General features: G+C 37.9%; 2 protein-coding genes across 7 annotated transcripts in view; one reads left to right on the forward strand and one right to left on the reverse strand.

Moving 5' to 3' along the window:
- MYPN (myopalladin) overlaps positions 1–14,178 on the forward strand; it is an 86,762-nt gene extending 72,584 nt beyond the window's left edge. For all 6 annotated transcript variants that reach the window (XM_072423143.1, XM_072423147.1, XM_072423146.1 and 3 more), the window contains 12 exons: positions 510–626; positions 2,085–2,451; positions 3,436–3,939; positions 5,160–5,301; positions 6,108–6,329; positions 8,295–8,444; positions 9,256–9,338; positions 10,365–10,491; positions 10,576–10,783; positions 11,864–12,029; positions 12,303–12,436; positions 13,449–14,178. In XM_072423143.1, the coding sequence (XP_072279244.1) occupies positions 510–626; positions 2,085–2,451; positions 3,436–3,939; positions 5,160–5,301; positions 6,108–6,329; positions 8,295–8,444; positions 9,256–9,338; positions 10,365–10,491; positions 10,576–10,783; positions 11,864–12,029; positions 12,303–12,436; positions 13,449–13,621 (2,393 nt within the window). In that variant the 3' untranslated portion in view covers positions 13,622–14,178. The remainder of the gene's footprint in view (positions 1–509; positions 627–2,084; positions 2,452–3,435; positions 3,940–5,159; positions 5,302–6,107; positions 6,330–8,294; positions 8,445–9,255; positions 9,339–10,364; positions 10,492–10,575; positions 10,784–11,863; positions 12,030–12,302; positions 12,437–13,448) is intronic.
- A 2,951-nt stretch (positions 14,179–17,129) lies between these two features.
- ATOH7 (atonal bHLH transcription factor 7) lies at positions 17,130–17,552 on the reverse strand. Its single transcript, XM_072424902.1, has one exon. The coding sequence runs from the start codon at positions 17,550–17,552 to the stop codon at positions 17,130–17,132; it is 423 nt and encodes a 140-aa protein (XP_072281003.1).
- Between the last annotated feature and the right edge of the window lie 7,480 nt (positions 17,553–25,032).

The following is a 25,032-nucleotide window of genomic DNA, read 5'->3' on the forward strand; positions in this document are numbered from 1 at the left end:
AAGCCTGTTGATACAAGCCTTAATAAAGCCCAGATATATCCATAGTGGAAATGACTGTGGGGAGATTGCTGGAGGGAAAAGTAGGCTTATTAGGATTAGTATCTGCTAAGCCTACTAAGCCTTTTTCTCTAGCAGTATTCCGATAATGAAATAAGATCGGCATGGACCTTTTTATATTGGCCTGCTTACTGCGCTTTCGTATTGAATCTATTATCTGAAATGCCCGGGATGGGATATGTTTTTTACTATTCGGAGTGCCAGGTCTGTAAAATTCTTAATTAAGCCAACTTATATTTTTCCCTTTCTGCCCTCATTACTATTACCCTATATATTTCTTAGTATTTCACATGCTATAAAAGAAGGCTTACAGATAAACTTGTGTATGTAGTATTGTCACAAAGCATGCATGAAATGAAAACACTGCTTGTGTATCATTTGCTATTCATTTACTAATACATCAAATGTAGAAACTGTGAGAGATGCAGAACTGATTATGTTTCCTTCCACAGAAGAGATATGCACTTTAGTCATTGCAGAAGTCTTCTCTGAAGATTCAGGCATGTTTACATGTACAGCAAGCAACAAATACGGAACCACTTCAAGCACTGCCCAATTGACAGTGAAAGGTAAATGTGGTATTTATAACTGGGTTTATTATTTACATTAGAAACGTTTGTGTTCTGAGTACTATGATTTTCTGAGGAAGACATGTCTGAAGTCCAGGCTGGGTTACAAGCATGTCTTCCTGTATAGATACTTTGCAGCAAGTTTATCCAGTAATTACCCAACTTTTTTTGCACCATGAAATGGTTTCATGGAGGGGATGAGGGTCCATAAAAAAATGTTCTTGCATGAAAATGGAATGGTGCAAGGGAAGTGGGGGTTTCAAGACAACTGGGACACCACCTTCCTTGTTAGTAGTCTTCGCTGTCACCTTTAATAGGAAGAATCTGTGTCCTTTTCTCTTGTCATTTTGTTCAGCCAATCACGCAGGCCAGTATATATATTTGGCTAAACAAAATGGCAGTAGAAAGCACACAGATCTTTACTGTTATAATGAAGACTCCTGCAGCCAACAAAGCAGTCGTGGGTCGGTTCGACATCCCATGACCCAGTACTGGTCCGCTCCCTGATCCTTGCAGAACCCTGAATTTAGTCATTTTAGAAAACATTTTTAAACATTTTTAAAAAAGTGTGCACAGAATTAGCTTGAACAAAAATGTTATGCATCCACCACATGTAAGGACTGGTAGCCAGCAATATATTACATTTTTGCATTTGGTTTTCAGATAAATGTTGGTTATTGATAAATATCCGATATGAAAAATGGAATGTTATTTTCCAAATGAGCTTTCATGTCTGTACACATGACAATATACTCTCTTGGATTTCCTTTGCTTGAGTGAGATTGCACAGCTGAAAATTCAATCCTCCAATATCCGTTCATTATCAAAAGTAATTTTGACAAAATTAAAGATTGGCACTATGTAAAATTGTATGGATTTACTTTGATCTATTGCTGTGTCATACTGCCCGCTAACTGTAACCAAATGCATAATTCATTATAATGTTTGTCTTCTACACTTGGCTGGCATGCTCCTCATATATCAGTCACTATTCCTGATTGTAGAACCATCTGCTGTACAGCCCCTCTTCTAGGATTTCCAGCATTTCCCTGTAATTATAACAACATTCTTGTGTATACAGCTTTCATAACATTCATTATTGTTTGATCTCTACTCCAATGTATTGCATTGCCTTTCTAAAACAGGAAAGATATATGTAATCGGATCTAATAATATAAAAAGCAGGTTCCTATTTTATATATGTATTTTTCTTGTATTCTCACAGTGGGGATGATTTACAAATATACAAAGAGAATATTCATTTTCAAATGTTTTTCTTCCAATTTACATACAGTTGTTAACACTAATCTGTGTGCTATATATCCTTTATAGCACAGAGCTGGTAGGACAAAAGGTTAATGAATATACTATCCATTTTAAATGTATCTTGATCTTCCATGATATCTTGATCTTCTATGATATGCTGCATGAATTTCTGATAATGCATCCTTGTTGTAGGTTCCAATGAAACTACTAACAAACCTCCCATAACCATAAGCACAATCAACATTGATGCTTTTAGACGGGAACCGTTGCCAGCAACTCCGCCACCTCCACCTCCACCACCACCGGTGGTTGAACCACCTCTAAAACCCAAGTTGGAGGGAGTTCTAGTGAACCACAATGAACCAAGACCAAGTTCCAAAATTGGTTTAAGAGTTCATTTCAAGCTGCCTGAAGATGACAAAGGAAGTGAAAGTTCATCTGATGATGGTTTTATTACTGCAAAGAACTATGGGTCAAATAATCAGGATATGTTTAATGGTCAATCAAACGCAGCATTTGCTTTAAAGGAGCCACCACCAGTATTTGCTAAGCCTAAACTGTAAGTTATTTTGTGTTGCATGCACCGCCTATGTAATGTTGATTTTATTCTGAATTTTTTTGGTATATTGTTGGATTATGCAGTCAGTTTCTGCATAGCATACCAGTGAAGTGAGAAGAGATAGCTGGAGAAATATTATAGAAAGTATCTAATAGTACTTGTATGTAATATACATAATAAACAGGGTTTCAAATAAACTGACAACATGTGATATCAATCCCCATACTGCCTATTTTGGACATAGCAAATGACTATCTCATCCAGATCCTATGGTTGTTTTGTTACTCTTTCCAGACTCTCCCCATAAATGTTACCTATTGTGTTCAGGTGAAGATAAAATCAAATGCCTGACATTTTATAAAACACATGTACAAGCAGACAAAAGTTTCAAATTACCCAATTTTTCCAGTTTTGTTTCAAGTGTAAGCAATTAGAGCAGTGTTTCTGAACCGGGGTTTCAAAGAACCCTAGGGTTCCTCCACAAAATGCTAGGGGTTCTTTGAGCAATTAGCGGTTTGTCACTCTCAGGTCAGTTCACCTAACACAATGATTTTTTTGGTTATCTGTAAGGGTGACAATCTTCCCAATGGCCAGCAAGCTACTGTGAGCTGTGGGTATAGTCTTCCCTGGAGACCTGAACATTTTTTCAAGGGTTCCCCTATATTAAAAAAGTTGAGAGACACTTAGTTGGAGTCTACTCCAACTGCCAATAGGTGTCAGTAAGAAATTAGTTGCTAATATGACAAAATAAGTTGGCTTCCCTAGGTCAGGAACCACAGCCAGTGGAGAAAAAGATGGCAATTATGATCCAACAAATAACATTTTGAAATCAGATATTGGACACAACCCTAGATAGTGGGTCTAATAATTCAGTACTGTCCTAGATTAAAAAAACAAATCTGGGTTTTCTCATGCATGGTACCCTTGTAATAGTTTGCTAACAAAATAATTTCAATTATTGTGTGTTTTTTTGTTTTTTTGCAGAGATCCAATGAAATTACAACAGCTGCATAATCAAGTAATAAATGAGCAGCAGTTTCAACCTCCATCTCCAAATTCCCCAGAAAGAGATCCCCCACTGAATTCAGCTGGCCAAAATTCTGTGTCACCTTATATGTATGCTCGTCCTCAGCAGAATTTGGTGAAAACAGATCCAGTAAATGCATACCCAGCACCTCCAGCCAACACAGTTTTACAGACCAGGCCATGGACAGTTGGCACTCAGAATACCACCAGCAGTTACCCTGAGTTTGTACCACTTTTGTCCTCTGCTGGACAAGCACCATTCGGTCCTCCAGATTCAGTGGTATCTTCATCGCTTTCTACATTGCCTAGCAAGAACAATTTCCAAGCACAAACTGTATTACCAACCCCTGTCTCTCCTCCACGCATTCAAAATCCTGTCGCCTTTCTTAGTTCTGTTCTTCCTTCACTACCTTCAACACCGGCTCCCACAAATTCAATGGGCCTGCCAAAGAGCTATTCTGCGTAAGTAATCAAATTTGTCTATGACATAGATTAATTTGGAGTCCCATGGGACACAATAATTGTTATTTTTAGCTGTTTCATTTTTTAAAATTTTACATTTTATTTTAAAATTTATATTTGCAGCTGGTAATGTTATCATTAAAGATAAAATGTAATAAAAAGATGAGAGTGAAGAGAGATAGATGTTATTCATGCATTTTTGTTTTCCACCTTCTCTCCTTTGTAAGCCCTCCTTTCTATTCTTAGAAAGCATTTAGCACTTGGAATTGGAATTCAGCTATAATTTATATGATGTGGCTGTTTTTAGCCCCAGTCCAGCACAAAGAGATTGCATGAACTGTATGCAGCAAGGCTAGCCAAAAATATTAGATAAGAAAGGATCTTTCATTAACACCACACATGTCATAAGTCATTGGGCCTGATTTACTAAAGGAGAAAAAGCTGTTTACTATGTCTTGTGTTTCCTTTTAAATCCCTGTATGCAAGGGAAGAAACAAAATATGATTAATTTATACAAATGAACACAGCTTTATCATATTCACTAAGCTCAGTAAACATTCACTTTGCAAAGGCAAACAATCTCTTTACCTTTAATACAGTGTTTCTCAACTATTCTTAACATTGCGGGGGCTCTTAAAATAAATTTCAGGTCTTTAGGAAACCTCTTCTGTAATTACTGTATCCACAGCTCACAGTATATTAGTATGGTGGTCATTGGGACGAATGCTTTTATATTGCTGGCCAGTGGGAACCTTTACAAAGAGCCTAAAAGATCATTGGTGTCACTTGAACTGACCTTAGAGTTACAAATTGCTCATTGCTGAAAGAACCCCTACAACCTCTGGAGAAATACTAGGGTATGAAGCCCAGTTTGGGAAACGCTGCTTTAAAATATCAATTCTGATGTTAACATTACCAATTGTTTGAATACTTAGATAATCCTTAAAACTCAAGACTTAGCCTTTTATTTCTTTCTCACAAGGCTTCATGTTTAATATTATTGTATTTCATCATAAACCATGATAGTGTTATGTATAAACCCTCTGCTCTTCTTTCCCCCACTCTAAAAAAAAAATTAATACAGATTCAGCCAAAACCTAAAGATGATCAAATGATGATGTCTATGTAATATCCATAGGCACATCGTTGTATCTGACATTTACCAATACTTCCAACTAAAAATCTATTCTGTATTAGTAAAAAAACAATTTCTTTTTCAGACCTCTTCAGACAACACTAAGGAAAAATGTAAATATTGTAAGGTTCACACCGCAAGATCAAATTCGTGAAAATAAAGATTTAGTGGTACGGGAGTTAGAAAATAAACTCTCCTTTAGAGAAGAAGCACCACTACGACAACAGGTAAATAAAATAAACAATAAAATGTACTTCATACACCTATTCTGACCCAACATTTCAGATGTCTACATGCATCATCTATTGTCAGCTGCTTTGGAATGGCTTCTTGGTAGTGGCAACAGTGGAAAATGCCCATAGGTCTGTATGTCAACATATACTTGTAGCTTGAATCAGAGGTCTATATGGCATCGTGACAATTCAAGAACACAATTAGGAGACAGGGACAGTGCTTTTTTACTTAATAATGCCTGTACAAGAAACTTCATGGCAGGTTCAACTTCTATTCTATTAAAAAAAAACAATATAGCCATTGCTAAAAAGCATTAACTATACTATTTGCTTTGCAGTTCTGACAGCTTAGGTCTCATGTTTTTTGAGCCAGCGAACCAGAACAAATATGTTTATAAGGAAGGTCTATGGAAAAAGAGGGTATATGTAGTTAGCTACTTTTTAGGTCACTGATTTTGGAAACTTTCAAGTCAGTAAAACAACCAGACTAGTAGCATTAAAAGGAGAGGTCATCCATGCAAGTCCCCACAGTCTTATTGGGGTAATTTTCACATAAGAGGTTACATAGTAAGGCAGGTTGAAAAAGACATAAGTCCATCAAGTTCAATCCCTAGGTAAATAAACATATCCCAGATATAAAACCCTATGGACATAGTTTCACTTTAATTTCCTTGATGTAGGAAACAAACACCTGTCTGGTTTTGAAATGTATAGTTTTTATTGAACATTTAGCTGTATAATATAAAAAGAGGTACAAGGCTTTAGCGAAACTGAGTGCTGTTAAATTTTTATATTTTCAGGAATATAAAATATCCAGTTTTGAGCAGAGGCTAATGAATGAGATAGAGTTTCGCTTGGAACGCACCCCAGTGGATGAATCAGATGATGAAGTGGAGCATGATGAGATCCCTACAGGAAAATGTATTGCACCTATCTTTGATCGCAGGCTGAAACACTTTCGTGTTGTAGAAGGTGCATCGGTCACATTCACATGTAAAGTTGTTGGAATACCGATACCTAAAGTAAGTGAAATGGGTAGCATAACTTAAACTTTGTGTGTTCAAAAGTGATTTATATATATATATATATTACTTATCATATTAATATATTATTATTCATAAACCCATATTATTTTATAAATAACATAAAAAGCAGGATCTGGCCTTCCGGGAATCCGCAGATTATAAAGCACTGTTGGGCCGGTAAATCGTGTCTCATTGTACCTATAAGTTTCTGCTATATATTACGTTCGATACTGTGTTTCTGTTGACCATACAGCATTGTAACTGTTACCTTTCAATCTCATGTGTGTATTCTGCTAGAAAATAATATTTTAAGTGATAGTCAGCATGGCTTCAAGAAAGACAGAAGTTGTTAAACAAAATTACTCTCTTTTTATGAGGAAGTAAGTAAACAGGTAGACAGTGGAGTAGCAGTTGATATAGTGTACTTGGACTTTGCTAACACATTTGTCACTGTACCCCACAGACATTTAATATGCAAGTTATGGTCAAACAGTTTGAAAAAGTCAATCTGTAAATGGATAGAGAACTGGCTTAAAGAATACATCCAGAGAGTTGTAATTAATGATTTCTAATCTGAATGGTTTAAGGTTATTAGTGGTGTACCCCAGGGTTCAGTTTTAGGACCTTTACTGTTTAACATCTTTATAAACTATATAGATTTTGGGATTAAAAGTACCATTTCTGTGTTTGCAGATGACACCAAACTATGTAATAAAGTCCTTACAGGATGTGTATAATGTACAAGCAGACCTGGATGTACTGTTTGATTGGGCAGCCAAGTGGCAAATGACATTTAATATAGATAAATGTAAAGTTATGCACTTGCGGACTAACAACATGCATGCTTCATACTGTCTGGGGGCAATGTCTTGGGAGCGTCAGAAATGGAAAAGGATCTGGGGGTTCTGGTAGATCATAGACCTAATAACAGCATGCAAAGCCAAGCTGCAATATCTAAAACTAGTAAATTACTTTCTTGTATTATAAGAGCAATAGACTGCAGAGATGGAGACATAATCCTGCCCCTATACAAAACATTGGTCAGACCACATCTGGAATATGCAGTCCAGTTTCGGGCACCAGTTCACAAAAAGGACATTGTTGAATTGGAGAAAGTGCAGAGAAGGACAACTAAACTAAATGGATAAATGGATGTTTTTCATTAAGCACAGAATAAAACTGGGTATTAAAGCTTTAAAGTAAAAATAACAGTGACAGGTGATCTAGGGAACATCCGATTGCCTCATGGAATCAGGAAGGATTTTTTTTCCTCTGTTGAAGCAAATTGTACCAGGGTTTTTTTGCCTTCCTCTGGACCAACTATGTCTATTTGGTTATATATCTGGGATATGTTTATTTCCCTAGTGGTTGAACTTGATGGACTTTTGTCTTTTTTCAACCTAACCTACTATGTAACTTTGTAACTTTGCCCTAACTATAGGGACTTGGCTTTGTATTTGGGACTATGTGCTACTATTACCTTATCTCATTTGAACTTATTCTACAAGGACATTGTTGGACCAAAGAATATCTCCTTCCCTCCCCCTTGTTTGGCTTTGTTATTGTACTTAAAAATTGGTTAATAAAATAAAATAAAAAATGTTAATAAAAAGTGAACGACTCTGGGGAGTGACATACAGCCGCCCTTCTCTACTGCAGACAACAGAAAGACCCTGCCATAGATCCTGGAGTGTTGAGTGTTCCCACCAAGTTTGTTTTGCAGAGCTGTTACCGGAGCCTAGTTCCCCTGAAATATAGGAAACTGACAATTGTTTCAAATATCTATCATCTACTAAAACTGACATCAGCTTTGTGTGGGTTGACCATAATATCACTTCATCCTTTGCCCCCATAATGTACTGAACTGAATAATACAGTATCGGATTTATTCTCAGGTTACCTACACTGCAAATAAATGAAATAGCTTAAAGCTGTTATGTTTTTGTTAATTTGACTGTTTAGGTATACTGGTTTAAAGATGGAAAGCAGATTTCAAAGAAAAATGAACACTGTAAAATGAGGAGAGAAGCAGATGGAACCTGTTCTTTGCATATAGAATATGCCAATAATGACGATGACGGAAACTATACAATAATGGCTGCAAATCCCCAGGTAACTGAAAACCATTCTGTGCAATTTAAAAGTTATATACATTTATTTTACTATTTCTGAGACAAGCTCCTTTAAAATGATCTGATTATGTATACAAATGCAATATTTATTTTAAATACAAATACTAAATATGATACTATACATATAATGCTAATATATATATAAAGTTTGATTCAGTTTATGGGATTACTACCCTTGTTGTATACAAGTAAGAGTTGAAAGAGAAAAAGAAATGAAGTTGTGTTTAGCCACTCCTACAGCTTAACTTGTCATAGTACTAGGTAATGAAAACGATCACAGACACAGCTATGGTTTTATTGATTATTTATTATGTTCAGCAATTAAAATGTATTATTTTTTTTATTTTTAGTAATATGAGCTACTGCACCTTTAAATATTCACAAATCTCAATGCATTACCGCATTTTTTCCACTAGAGGGTGTAGTTGTAATGCCAGATTCAGACAAATACAAAATGTAAATAGAATTTGGTGACAATAATGTAAGCTTGGCATGCAGTAAAACTAGCAATGTGGGGTTATTTTTGCATATGGTGGGAAAAAATTGTATTCTACATAAAATACAGTTTTTTGTGGAAATATAAATAAAGCTGACAGCCTTCTGTTACACAAAGTCTATCCAACATAATTTTTAAGCATGAATGCATTATTAACAAGGTTTTGGGACAGATGTTATCAGTGGCAAAAAACTGCTCACAAATACGAAAATATCACCCTGATAAGTATTCTATTACAGTATTAGGTTCTACCAAAAAAATACATATTTTTACTGATATTGAATTTATTTTTCAGGGAAGAATCAGCTGCTCTGGACATTTGCTTGTACAGACAGTTCCTATACGCAATCGCTCAATTCCTACTGTACTGGCTCATAGGTACTGTTATAATTCTATACCCTTGTCATTGATCATTTCTTTTTATGCCTAATTATCACAATAGAATTTTCAGGGTGCATCAGCACAAGGACTTACATATTCCCTATGTAACTACAAACAAGCAGCCAAACCATTAGGGGAAATTTAAATAAATGTGAAGAAAGCTACCTGCAGACATCAGCACTAAGGAAGGGGACCCAAGGCTGCCTATCCACTTCTGTTTATTTAAGAGCATCTGTAGAACAATCAGGCTCCCGCCTGCAGGACCATTTGTAAATGCCCCAAACACCTGCATCCAACAACCTCATACTAGCAGATAGCAATCAGTTATTTGCCTTCCTTGGATATAGAGTTGTGTCTACCTACCCGTTGTTCTTCTACACTGTAGACATTTCCTAATCTGACCTGTCATAGTGTATACCAAACACACCCACCCCACAAAAAAAACAAATAATTCACATATCTAGTCCCATCTGCTATATTGGTATGTACTGTATGCCCTGGATGATCTGCTGCTGCATTTCTTCTTCCTCCCTGGGCCTATTACAGCCTGTGTGCATCAGATGAGGGGCAGATCATCTTTTCTAGATGCACAACTTTGTTGCAAGTGCCACAGAAACCGCCACAGAAAGTGGATGTCTAGTTGTCTAGCAATAAGACACTATGGCTGGCTAACACTGGGCATCAGGAAACTGGGGAGGCGGCATCTAGTAACAGCTTTACAGATCCCACCAGAGAAGACAAAGATTATTTAGGGGGGACAGGAGCAAACTAATCATAAAAAATCTTGAATATTGGTTTATCTTGTTCCTATAACAATTTGGGTGGTTGACACTTGCATTGATATTGATTGAACATATTGATTCCCTTATGCTATTCACATCACAAAGAAAGGGAGTTAGAACCTCTTTCAGGACACTCTAAATGATAACATTGGCTCCATTCTACTCTCTGTACTGTAATTCTCACCTTGTTATTAGGGTCTAGATGCATATTTTACATATTGATCACGTTCCTTTCATATAGGGTGCGGCCGCGTCAGCCAGAAGTAGAGAATGAATCAGTACAAGAGCGGTGTTTCAGGCCGTACTTTCTCCAAGCCCCTGGAGATATGGTGGCACATGAAGGCCGTTTATGCAGATTAGACTGCAAGGTAACAAAGCTAGACACTGACTAAATGGTTTTCTTTCTGTATTATATATAAAAAAAGAAATTCCAAACTGAATTATTTTGACAGGTAAGTGGTCTTCCACCGCCTGACATAATGTGGCTTCTTAATGGAAGACCCGTCTCACCAGATGCCACTCACAAAATGTTGGTCAGAGAGAATGGAATTCACTCACTTCTCATTGATCCTCTCTCACAAGCTGATGCTGGAACATATACCTGCATTGCAACCAATAAGACAGGACAAAACTCATTCAGCTTAGAGCTGAGTGTGATGGGTGAGATTGCATGCCATTTTTTACTCAATTTCAGTAAACAAGACTGTGTCAGTCATTTGCTAAGCAAACTCATTGATATCTGCAAGTCCAATTTTAATGAATGTGTGGTCTAAAATTTAGTTATTGTCGCCAGTGTCTTTGCCCTGTTTGAAATCACTGTTGAAAGCATGGACAAGCATGTGTCTTACTGATATTTATTCTCAGGCTTAAAATTCAGAGTACTGTACTGGTATATGGCACTAAAATTAAAGAAACAAAGTAAAATGGCAGTGCCTGTGTAAAGCTCTTGTACCTCAGAACTAATCTAATAATCCAAACTTCAGATTGTCTACATCCTGTAAATCCAACCCTCACACTGTCTATGTCTTGTAAATGCAACCTCCACAATGTCTATGTCTTGTAAATCCAACCCTCACATCGTCTACATCCTGTAAATCCAACCCTCACCCTGTGTATGTCATGTAAATCCAACCCTCACCCTGTGTATGTCATGTAAATCCATCTTGTAAATCCAACCCTCACATTGTCTACATCCTGTAAATCCAACCATCACACTGTGTATGTCATGTAAATCCAACCCTCACACTGTCCACGTACTTTAAATCCAACCTTTACACTGTCTGCATCCTGTAAATTCAACCCTTACACTGTCTATATCCAGCAAATCCAACCATCCCAACTGTCTACTTGCTGTAAATCCAAACACTGTTTATGTCCTATAAACCAACACCTGAATCTGGTGTTTTGGTATAAACATTATTGGGAGGGTAATATGACCTATAAGTTACCATGTCCAACTGCATTCTCCCTACTCTAAATGCTTTGCTCAGTGCATGCAGATCTCAATATATCATTATATATCATTAATATATGATATTCATATTTACTGAATCGTTCTGAATGTTTAATACTAAACAACATGCAACACAAACGTATGTTGGTGCATAGTGAAATGAAATGTTTCTAAAAAACAGCATGTTAAAAATTATTTGTGTAACAATATACATTTTGGGGTACAAGGTATTAGATATTGGAGTAGATTCTCAGAAATAAAATTCTTTTTTTTATTAATTTTTCCAGCAAAGGAAGTGCAGAGAGCGCCTGTATTTTTGGAGAAGCTGCAGAACTGTGGGGTGCCAGAGGGTCACCCAGTAAGGTTGGAGAGTCGAGTTATTGGGATGCCTCCTCCAGTTTTCTACTGGAAGAAAGACAATGAAACCATTCCAGCCCACAGACAAAGGATAGGGTGTGTATTTCCTCTGTTCATTAATATACCAACTGGACTGTTGGATGTTCTAGCAATAATTGGATTGTGTTGTTAACAATGCACAACTATCATAAAGTGTTTCAGCCTTGAGTGCATGGAAACCATTGTGAGTGAAACAGAAATTAATGGCTGACAAATTCGAGTCTGGAAGAAGAATTTTCATTGCTCCTAATGTTCTATATTTGCCATATCTTTGTATGTCATATTCTATTTTTCAGATATAATATGTGCTGTTTTTGGTCTATTTTGCAGTATGCACCAGGATGCCACGGGCTATGTGTGCCTCCTCATCCAGCCAGCCAAAAAAGAGGACGCAGGGTGGTATACATTGTCAGCAAAGAACGAAGCAGGGATTGTGTCCTGTACCGCTAGACTTGACATCTATGGTAGGTTGACGTTCAAAGCTGGGTATGTAAGAAAAAGTGTAGGCATTTGTTTTAATGGTAAATGTTTAAATGGTAAAAATGTACCAAAGAAAGTAAAAAATCAAAGTTACCTAACATTGTACAGTAAGAGATAAATGTTACCCTGATGAGTGGTATGGGAATTGTATTTAACTAGAGAGAGTTGTATGATAGATATGTATTAGGTTATGAAACTATGATCTATGGGAGTTGCTACTGGAGAGTGCAACCCCATCCATTCATGCTTACCACTTACAAAATCATTATCATCATGTTTTATAAATTCTACTGTCCTCTGGAAGACTTTTACATATGTTTAGGCAAACACACACACACATTGGTGAATTATTCATAAGTGAGTTTTACTCTTGTTTATTAGAAGGAGAAAATATAAAAGGATGCCCTTAGACGGGGACAGGGACAGCTGCAAAAGCAACAGAACTATGGCCACCCATTATTAAATTTAAATACATACACACTTAAAGTTTAGTCCCCCTGCAAGGCCTCATAAATACCTGTTGATCTTGCCAGTTAGGTCAGATTCCTGTGATATGACAATGATGCTGCACTGCTCCTGAAGTTGCAGCAGAGTTGCCACCCTCATGTAGGCTGTGCCTGCTAGCTGTTCAGTGGTATGAGAAGACATTACTGCTGGCTGGATTTTTAGTTGGTAAAACCAGCATCCTCCTATGTGACTAGAAGTGAGCGGAGATTCCTACAATGAGGACAGCACAGCAATAAAACTTAACAGATGTAGATATGATCCAAAACTAAGAGAAGTTTTGGCTAATGGTAAACTGTAATATACATAATGATGATGTGTTATAGAACATATTGACACCCTTCAACCTGCCTCAATGTCACTTGCTATGTGACTAAAGCCTAAAATGTCAATGTTTATAATGAGTGTATATAAACCAAATGTCTGAACACTGTAAAAAACATTATATTCAGAAATATATATAATTACAATGTTATCTATTACTTTTTCCAGCTCAATGGCACCAGCAGATTCCTCAGCCAATTAAAAAGATACGAATTCCGTCAAACCGCTACTCAACATTCTCTGCGCCAAGCCTGGATATTCTCCAGCCATACCCAACAGCAGAAACCCCGCTGAGTTTTATGTCTCCGGCCCGTGACGTAGTAGAGAGCGACGAGCTGTAAATTAAGCTGGCTACAGTAACACTAAAACTGTGAAGATAAGTACGGCGGAAAGTTTACAAAAGTCAATTTTTCTATTTTTTTAAAATATGGTTTTAGTTGTTTTTTTTTTTTTGCCCATGTTAAATAGCCTGAAAAAATTGGAACGTATTTAAAGCTTTAACATAAATGGGGCTTCTCGGCACCATTGTTCACCCCTATAGAAATGCTTTTATCTTTTCTACAATCTGGGCCCACCGGAAATACACACAGATTTGTGTCGCTGTGTCACTGGCAGTGGGATCTGTTTTAACATGGTAATGCTGTGTATTTACCTTATTTAATTATTTATGTTATTAGGCAGAATAAAGATCCATAGATGTTCTATTAATATGAAGATGTGTATCATTTGTATTTAACAGATATTTACATTGTTCTTGTAGTGAGGCTGACACTGTAGATGCTTTCAGTTAACCGTTCCATCTCCCACTATTTAAATCCTGGAAAGCTTGTCCATATGAAATGGAAATACAGATGTATTATGAAATAAAACTGCAATGTACTGCATATTTATAGGCTCAGTTCATCATCCGTTTTTGTGTTTTTCTTCTCTGATCTACTTTGCTAAGTTTCCTATTATCTACGCATATATCATCAAATGTTACCAACAAACTTGAACTTTTAAAAGAATCAATTGAGATATTTCTTTATGAAAATGCTAGTTGTCTGTGTGTAATGGTAATCCAATGGCTTTAATACTATTACCTGGAGAAATAATATATATAAAGAGTTCTGACTTTGCTAGCATACTATGTACAGCATACTATGGTCAGCAACTTTGAAATAATTAGTCAGCTATAATAAAGCAGAACTAAAGTTTTATTTTGAAATCAAACAGGTATTTCCTTAAGGTTCAGCATTAAAACATACATACCTGCCTGATGACTGTCAGCCTAGAATACCCGGCATATCATGGCTTCTCCTGTGACAGCTAGGACTAAATGAACTCCAATCAAGATGGCCAAAGACCCAACTTCAGGAGGGAAAGGTGGCACCCATGCGGGAGAGGGGACAGGGTGATCAAGCAGCTAAGGTTACTCAATTGCAGAAGGGACAGGTGAATAAAAGACCCGTCTGGTTGCGTTTTTTTTTTTTTTTTGGGGTTACTCCCGCTTTAATGAATAAAAGTGTACATATAGCAGAAACTTTTATTTCTGATTAGGATTGACAATAATAAAAACCCTTTTCCAATATATTTATTGTGTGCAAACTGTTGGGAAGAAGTCTATTGTTTCCTGGCAACTAAAAAAAAGTGAGGAAGAACCAATACAAAGTTTGGGGAATTCTGCTGTTGGACCAGCCAAATTCTCAACCAGGGTTCCCCCAAAGGTTGCCCAAGGGTTCATTGAGCTGTCGATAATGAACTTTTCATTTTCTGCATACTTCTAGACAACACCACTTGACAGAGCCAACAGCATGACACCAGGAATGATTTTAGCTGTCTTAGGGTGGCATGCAGACCACCAAGGTAAGTGGAGCATTTTTCCAATTGAGGGGCATTTTTCAGACACCCAAAGTATCGGTTTAAGCAGAGGTTCCTCGAGAGCTGAAAATATTTAAGGCGTTCCTCTGGGGTAATAGGAAAGGTTCTATTGGACAGATATCCCCATTGAAAAGTGTAACATTCCTCATATTCCTAGTCTATAACAGCTCACTAATTTTGAATTATCTCTCACTTTCATTCCTAGTGAAAATGATCACCAGAATCAACTGGGGGAGGGAAAGGCTTTATCCTCAGGGAAGACACAGAAAGCAATAAAAAATAGGGGTTCTAAACCTTTCGAAATCTATCTAAAAAAGTTTTTTCTTATACAAACACTTTTGGGGACTATTTATATAGCAGCAAATCTGACATTCACTAAAATATCCCCTGGTGGAGAATCTTCCAGATCCATGTGTTACAATGAAAGTAACTGATTATTCACCAGGAAATGTCAGAAACCCTGTTTTGTGTTTAAGTTGACCCCTTTTTGTATTCTTGGAATCAATACCATTTTTAAGATCTTCTAAAATACATGAATCCCTTTTGTTCACACATTATATGCAAAGAAAATAATAGTATAAAGTAACTAAAGACAGCATAGCAGAAACTGGCTTTTACAGATTTTCCATTGGGTAGAAATCTAAACTGTAGTTGGTTGCTATGCATGGATATCGCTGTTTGCAGTATTGTAATAAAAACATTTCAGTGTATCAGCCATGTATATTATCTTTGCACCGATCATGTCAAATCATGTTTGATCAATATACCATTGAAAATAAAAAACAATTCTGTTCTGTAAGTAAAAAAAAACTTTTCATCCTGCCAGAATTCTAATCAGCTCCTAGCTTCAGTTACTGACCTGACAATACTTCTACACTGAAATCTCAAAAGAAGTCTCTCCATTCTGCCTAGGTTACCTTTGTGAACTACAGAAGACTTTTACACTACCAATCATAATATTAAAAAAAAGCACATTTTTCTGTAGTTCTAACATAACAGTGACACTGCTGCTCCTCTACCCTGGAAATGAGAGTTCATGGCAGGATCAATAGGTGAAAAAAGAACTAAAAAAAAAAACTAATGCAGCCAGCACAACTAAGAATGGATAAGCTGCAAAGTATTAAATTGTTCTTGGGTTAAGATACTCTTTCGGATTGACTTTTACTGGATACTAATGGCTAGATTCACCTACAACCCCTCCCAACATAAAAAACCACAGCAACTCTAACTGCTGATACATGCAATCTATTATTAATCCCCTGCTTATTAAATAGACTGTTCTTGCAATTTTTCTTGTTTTAATAAACATCAATGATAATAATGTTATATCTATATTATGAGTAAATGTCCTATGCACTATATATATATATATATATATATATATATATATATATATATATATATATTTATATTGTTCTGTACCATACACATGAAGGTCTAATCTGTCCACACATGTCAATAATAAAGTTGTATTTCTACCAATAATGATTGTGACATCACAACAGGTAAGATAAATATTTTTGACACAAGTATTTCTATATAGATTTACTTTAATGTAATAGAAGCTGAAGTATAAAGTATAATGACACCTGTATTTCCTTCTTTTCTATAAATCACTTCTGTGAGCATACATCTACAGATTGCAATCATTTCTCCACCAACAAACACTTGTTACATTCTAACTTAGTGTGACTGCAGTAACAAGCTGGACATGGTTACAATATTACAATGCAAGAAGTATTCATAAAGAGATGCCTGCTACCCCGGCACAGAATACTACAATGATTGTTATCCTGGAAACATAAATGTTACAATAACCATAAGAATCAATATTCTCAACCAACTGTCTATAATAGACAAATGTAATATTTGATCTGATCTTTTTGAATATAAATCAGCATGTTTTATTCTTCCTGGTAGGAAGTCCTGTATGGCATCAGAGCACATGTTCTGGAAAGAAAGAGTCCTGGGTGACTTGTGCCACCTTCTCTAGTGGGAAAAAGTTTGTGAAATAAAGTGATCACAGTCATTTGGAGAAGCCAGTCCCAGGTAGCCCTGACAGTCCTGTTGAAGCTGTTCATATTGCTGAGAAGCAGACCAGTCCCCTCCATCCCTGTATCTCTCTGCCTCTGTTAGGATCCTGTTGAGTGCCATGATATAACTCAGAGCCATCTGTAGGGTCTCATACTTGGACAGCTTCTTGTCTTCTCCCCACTGTGGTACAACCTTTCTCAGGCTATCAAAAGCTGTGTTGAGCCCTTGCATCCTCCTCCTCTCCCTGGCATTGGCTGCCAGCCTCCTCTTGGTTGACCCTTCCACTCTGCCTGGCATGCATCCCAGAAGACATCCCTTGGACTGTCCTTGGCACCCATCACTGGAATCTGTAGGAGACAATGGCACATCTGATTTCATGTCTTCAGAAGTCCCTAAATATCTCCAAAATGGATTGTCAATCGCTAGAACATGATAAGAAGACTTTATGGGTTGTGTAGATATTCCTGGTGATCTCTGGCACAATCAGCAATGCCAAGAACACAAGCAGTATCCTTCTCAATGTTCACAGCACTTCCACTGGACTGCACACCTCAAGGTTTGCACTGTTGTGTCTGCTAAGGTCCACTATTTATATTGTGTATGTTGAGGCTCAGCAGATGGTGGCAGGTGGGCAGGCGTCCCTAAGCTCCCATACCAGCTCATTACCACCCTGGGACCTATATTCTGGGAAATATATCAAATCTGCAAGTATACAGCATGGATCTGCTGGAACGTTTATGTGAGGGCTCAGCCATCTGTTGTGATGCTACTAGTACAGCACACTCTGTATAATCTCATTAATAAGTAAACTTCCAGCAATCTCCTGTGCAGCCATAGCATTGTGCTGGACTCTGATCATCCCAAACTCCACTACTCATCAAACTTATCATCCCTTTTCTGTAAGATCTTTATTATAATGCAGAAGTCATAAATAATCATTTCTATTTCTAAAACCCAATATATATCATCATGCACAAACACAAACTTGTGCATGGACAATATGGACCTCCATATAACATGCATGCTGTCATTTTATTCCTGAGCCATAATTACTGACTCTCAAACATTGAAGTTTGGGAAACAGATCATTAGCCCTTTGCAGAGGCAGAGACATGCGAAATGAAGCTTCATAATCCTACAACAATGGGATGCACTTGAGAAATAATTGACTCCAGTGTGACAGATGCTCAATTGAGGTCATTAATCAGATGCTGGGGCCCTCTGCAATATAAGGAGCAATCTAGATCATGGGCTTCTTTATGTCCAAATACAGTCAATTACTAATATCACAACACATCCTTGTCATCCTTATTTGTGCTTGTTTATATCACAAAGATCTGACTGTTGTCTTTTGTTTGCATGCTCTGATTTTCTCACTTACAACTTGTAAACAATTATTTAAATGCCCCTAAAGTGGATGTGATGAGGGAATGAGCAGATAGAGGTCCTTTTATTCTGCAGGGATTGTCTATGGACAGCAGCTTGAATATTAGCCAAATAGAACATAAAGAAAAATATAATAATATACATAATAGCATAAAGAATAGACACGTTACAGAAAATCACATATTTTATACTTCAGTGGTCCTGTAAGTAGTAAAATGAGGATCGAGATGACATTTTTAAATCTTATAGACACCTATCATAGAAAAAAAAAGGAGGTTGCTATATTTTTTTCTGAAAATGCTAGCTGCCTGGCTGCCATGCTGTTGTAGTGTGATCAATTGTCCAATAATTGACTGATTTAGAAAAAGTATAAAATTACATGCTTGTTCTTAATAGGGTTCTCAAACATTTGGAAGCCAGGTGCAGCCAGGCATCTGGCATTTTCAAAAAAGATCTGCAATAAAACTGCACAGGTAGTATATGTGTGAATACTCTGTGTTGAAGTGTTATGCATTGCTAAAATAGTGCAGGTGTGTATGTTTTCATGCACAAGGGGTTCCTTTCGATTTGTGCAATGTACTATCTCACTATTTAGTCCTAATGGCACCCCAGATGCATCTTACATATGTACAGCTATCTCCTGACTCATCAATCTGCCACAATGGATTGATGAGCGACTGATTGGGAATGACTGATGTCCTATCCTTTGGAGGAGAGCACAGTGGGGTGTTACTCATTCCTCTCCTCTCTCCATAGCACAGAATGATGTTGTGTTTACAGCACTCATTTATTCATCTGTCACTGGTAACAATCACAAAAGATCCTTCTCTCTGTAGAGGGCTTACATGAATTCTGAGGACGTTAAGCTATAATGTACATTGTTGTATTATCCATGTCAGCATTATTAAACATTTAATGCCTGGAATTCCGTTTTCTTCCTTCCAGTTGACCAACCTTCTTCAGCCTGTACACTGAGCTGGGCATAAATTCATGGCATGCATTGGTGCCATGATAAGTTACCTCCTGTGCACATTTCCCAGGATGGCTGATAAAGATGGCAGAAACCCCAAACCTGGTAATAAACTGGGCACAGATGTCACATTAAAACACACACCTGTCATATAAGTCTTCCCTGGTTCTGGGCCACTTAGAATGAGCTTGTAGTACCATAGCATAGTATGAATGGTGGAGCACTTTATATACTTGTGGAAAGCCAAAGCAAAGCCAGGTAACAAGCTTTTTTTTACATCAAAAAAAGATCATATTTATCCCATGACTTGTTTCCTGTTTTCTAAATTTGATATTGTAAGTTCCAATTGAATCTTTACTGAACTCCCCCCCCCCCCAAAAAAAAGCCTTGGACCATGTGGGGATGATAATGTATGATGATGGTAGGGATTGGGGTAGGGATTGTGAGCTCCTGTATTGGGACATCTAGGGCACGCTCAGAGCTCCATGGGGTCACTCCAGCAGCTGGCACCTTTGCTCGGCCACTTTCACCACAGCGCTGGTTCTTGCAGATTTGATAGCCGGTGGCAGTGACTGGTACTGAACTTCACATTGCTGCCCCCATTCATTCTTCATTGGGCTGCCATATGTAGATACTATTTGTAGAGTCCCCCATCCCAAGGCAGCCATTCACTGGCATAAGAAAGCAATAACTGCACCACAACCTCAGCCATGGCAATATCTAAAAACACAATAGTCAAAGTAAGGTTCTTTAAATTCTAATTTGGGTAAATAAAACAATTCTGAACACCCTACATGGAGTATCATTGGATCAGACACTATAGGCTGTGGGGGAAAGGTAATGTTTCCTGCACACAGCTGTCCTCCAATCACCAATCAGTTACCCCTCCCCCCTTGGCCAGCCTGTGCTCAGCCTAAGATGGATCCCTCTACAGCAAACAGTGACAACATGTCAAACTTCTTACAGTATGATCAGGTAATCCAGCCTATATGCAGATAAAGTCATATTGGGTAATATGTATGTTCACACATTGTCCAGTATTGACACTGACATGGCTTTTGTCAATAAACAGAGGTCAGAAGGGGCACTCTGATTGCTGTCCAGACCAATACATGGCAAATTGCAATGCCCTGTGTGTTTTGCCACCTTTCTATGACCATCAGCAATAACTTTTACAGAAATATGTGCTATCAGTTAGCTTATCAGACCACACAGGCTAGGCCTCCCCAAACATCAACTAACCTTGAGCACCCATGACCCTGTTGCCAGCTCACCAGTCCCCATTCCTTTAAACAATTTTAGTACGTTAATGTTCTAACTGACTGGTGTATGTCACTTACTAAACTTCCTCTGACCCCAAAGAACTGGGCATTAATCATCCATACTGGGGAATTCTGCCACTAAATACTCCAAAGCATTCTGCTTACCACTAAACAGCAACATAAGAGGAACAAGTGTATAATCCTGAACATTGTGCTGTAGATTGTATACTGCTGGTCTGTACACTGTATACTGTGCTGTAGTTTGCAAAGTCCTGATGAATAACAATGTTTGATGTGTTGTATTTCTGATCCATGAACACTGTATGCTCTGCTGGATTTTACATATTCCTGATCCATGGGTCCAGTTAGCTGTGCCGTAACGTATACAGTCCTGATCAATGGACACTGTATGCTGTGCTGTATTTTACATACTCCTGATCATTTGACTCTGTATGCCACGTTGTACTTTACATACTCCTGATCCATGAACATTGTATGCTATGCTGCATTTTACATACTCCTGATCCATGGGCCCAGTTTGCTGTGCTGTACTTTGTACAGTCCTGATCCATGGACGCTGTATGCTGTGCTGTATTTTACATTCTCTTGATCATTTGACACTGTATGCCATGTTGTACATCACATCTTCCCGATCTCTGAACACTGTATGGTTTGCTGTACTTTACATACTCCTGGTGCATGGGCTTGCTATGCTTTGCATACTCTAAACCTATGGATGCTGCACATTGTTCTGTACTTTACATACTCCTGATCCATGACCATTTTATGCTATGCTGCATTTTACAAACTCCTGATCCATGAACATTGTATGTTCTGCTGTACTTTACAAATCCCTGATACATAAACATTGTATGCTATGCTGTACTTTACAAATCCCTGATACATAAACATTGTATGCTATGCTGCATTTTACAAACTCCTGATCCATGGGCCCAGTTTGTTGTGCTGTACTTTGTACAGTCCTGATTCATGGACACTGTATGCTGTGCTGTATTTTACATTCTCTTGATCATTTGACATTGTATGCCATGTTGTACATCACATCTTCCCGATCTATGAACACTGTATGGTTTGCTGTACTTTACATACTCCTGGTGCATGGGCCCGGTATGTTTTACATACTCGTAACCTATGGATGCTGCATATTGTTCTGTACTTTACATACTTCTGATTCAGGGACTGTATGCTGTGCTGTACTTTGCATACTCCTAGCTGATGTACTACCGGTAGGTATATCACGTTTTTTTAAATGAAGTATATCACAAGTTGCTGTGTAGTTACCAATTTTTTCATTGAAGATCCTTTTGGCAGCCACAGACAAAGTAATTTCAAGGAAGTTTCATTCTTTAAAAAATATAATTTGGTCTTGACACAAATGTGTGCTTAGCACAGTAACAAAAGTGAGTTGACTGGAGTTACACTGTCACTGCACAGTTATGGCACGTTACATAATGTTTTGTTATAATATCTGTGTATTGTTGCTTTCTGGGTCAGATTATGTATTATAGTATCTAATTTAGACTCAATCATCATATGCATAAACCATTGATGCTGATATTTACCTTTTGACCTGTTCCCTAAAAAAACAAAGTGCAGACACAGGTAGGTGGCCATTCTTATGGCTCATTTATTTTTATAGTCAATGCAATGAAATTCACATTTTATTAGACCTTGGCAGGTTTTGAATATATTGTTGACCAACTAATTTTATTTTTTGTATTGCTTCTGCCCAGTTGTTTTTCATGTTCAGCATTATATAGCAGGACGAGGCAGTTAGTGCATTGCAGGCGTAGTCTACATTTATTATGTGTTGAATGAATTAAATAGTACCAATGGTGTCTGGCTGTTTTCTCATGCATTGAGGTCTACCCATACATGGTGGAGGATTAGGTTAAACGTATCAGTGCTGCTATGTTCAGGGTGAATGCACTAAACCTGCACTGCAATGCATTACATATTCATCTACACCAGAAGGCCACCATGGAATGGTTTTGCTCTGCACAAGGTGGGTATCCCTTTGCAGTACCCAATATAACCTCCCACTTCAAAGAGTTTATGAAAGCCAACATTGATTTCCTGCAGCTCCAGAGCAATTAGGTGCATTGTATATATTATAAACACGTTACAGCCTATAGATCACTGAAACCACAAGGGTACAGCCACATTCTCTACAAAGACAAAGTAAATGATTATATCATTAATAATTCACACGATTTAACCTCCCGTTTTATAGTTAACTATACTACAATAAATAAACCATGGTCATCTAAGGCTTTCTCTTGCTGCCTTTCTGCAGTGATTTTTTTTAGGTTTGTAAATAGCTACATTTGTATTCATTTAGGACATTCTGATTTTTATACCATAACTATGTTCATGTTCAATTGTCCTAAGAAGAATTCTGAATCACCACAATCCTATCCTATTGAGGTAATAGGAAAAGTCCAGCGAACAAAAGTTCCACTTTGTATTTTTTGTACACTGCTAACATTTCAGAACCACACAGTAACCACAGCAAAAGAGATCCTTGACTTAAAATTTGCGCACTGTCTGTATGTAATAAAAGCACATACATGTAGGGCTTATCTCAAAATAGTACTGGATGTTGAAAATATATTAGGTTAATTCAAGGTTGCACCTTAATATTGGTCAAACCATGCTCTGCCTTCAGTTCTGGTAGCCAACTTCTGATTTCCTGGACAGGGTTTTGGTTAGATTAGTTTATAGTTTTGTGTGAATATTTAGTTATTTGATTTAGCAATACAAAAGAGGGGATGTAAAACCTGCATGTATTCTTTCAGGCCTAATTCCTAAAATAATGGCCATTACATCCACTCACATTTTACATTATACGTTGCACCAAATGTTGCTTCCTATAAGACTTGGGTACTACTCCTCATGGAGGTTTCATTTTAGTGCTGCCCACCTGGCCAACCCACTTATATTTAATACCTGTTTCTGCACCTCTTTAATGCCCACTCAGTATAGAGCAGTCTTTCTCAACCGTTTTAACTGATACTTTGACATTCACGGGACCGACATATAACTAACCTATGCCAACAGGATTTAGTTCACATCAAGTCTGGGGAAGTACAATCTAAGGCAATGGTCGTCAGCCGGTGGTCCGGTCCGTGAGAAATATTTGGTGGTCCGTGGCTCTGGTTGGTGCACCCCACAGCGGGGTCAGGGACTCAACCAGCCAGATCCGCGGACCATGTCTCCTGTATGCATTGCAGGCTCAGAGCGGTGGCCAGGTTGTGCCTCTGGACAAAACCTGCCCACTCTCTCATCGCAGGCTCAGACCAGCAATGGGGGAGTGAGTGGGTTCTAGCATCATGACGTCACTCTGGAGGAAGTTTCTTCCCCTTTGAGTGACACAGGGCTCTGTGCATGCACGGTTCGGAGTCCGTGAAATTAGTGGTCTGTGACGCCCAAAAGTTTGGTGACCACTGGTCTAGAGAAATACAAATTACTCTTAAAGCAGGTCAGTAGGAGGTCAGATTCACAAAATCATCTTAAACTGACATCATATATAAAAACCACTGGCCTTTAATAATCTTCCTATATTGTCCTGGTAAATAAACATATAGGACAGGTCCTGGAAACTGTTATTTTTGGTAGGTAGTTTATGGTTTCCAAGACCCTAGATTCATACGAGGGGGTGCTGAGAAGTTCCTGGTTTTGCCCCTTCCAGATGAAATAGAAACATGAGTGTGGGGGCATATGACAGCCTAATATCTTTGTATGTAACTGTGGAAATATCAGGTCTCTGCGATTCCTAAAACTGTTTTTTTTTTTTAATGAGGAGCTGTGATGGCAGAGGCATAAGCAACGTTCACGTTGGAGTTACGGGCCGTCATGAAGGTTTTGTTTGTCCAGGGAATGTCGGCAAAGGACATTAACACTGAGAGGTCACAAACACTGGGGGAGAAGTGTCCTTCCTTACAGCACTGTCAACACCTGGATATCTCGTTTCAAGACTGGAAATTTCACTGTTGAAGATGAGCCCCGCAGTGGGCGCCCCCCAAACTGAACTGACCTGGCAACCTGCGATGCTGTCAATAAGCTGATTATTGAGGACCGGCCAATATCCGCAAAAAAGATAGCCCAGATACTTAACATCTCACAGGAGCGTGTTGGGTTGGTTATCACCACTATCCTAGACATGCGCAAGCTTTCAGCGAAGTGGGTACCGAAATGTTTGAACAGTGATCAGAGGAAG

This window comes from Pyxicephalus adspersus, chromosome 10 (assembly GCF_032062135.1).
Source record: "Pyxicephalus adspersus chromosome 10, UCB_Pads_2.0, whole genome shotgun sequence".
NCBI lineage: Eukaryota > Metazoa > Chordata > Amphibia > Anura > Pyxicephalidae > Pyxicephalus > Pyxicephalus adspersus.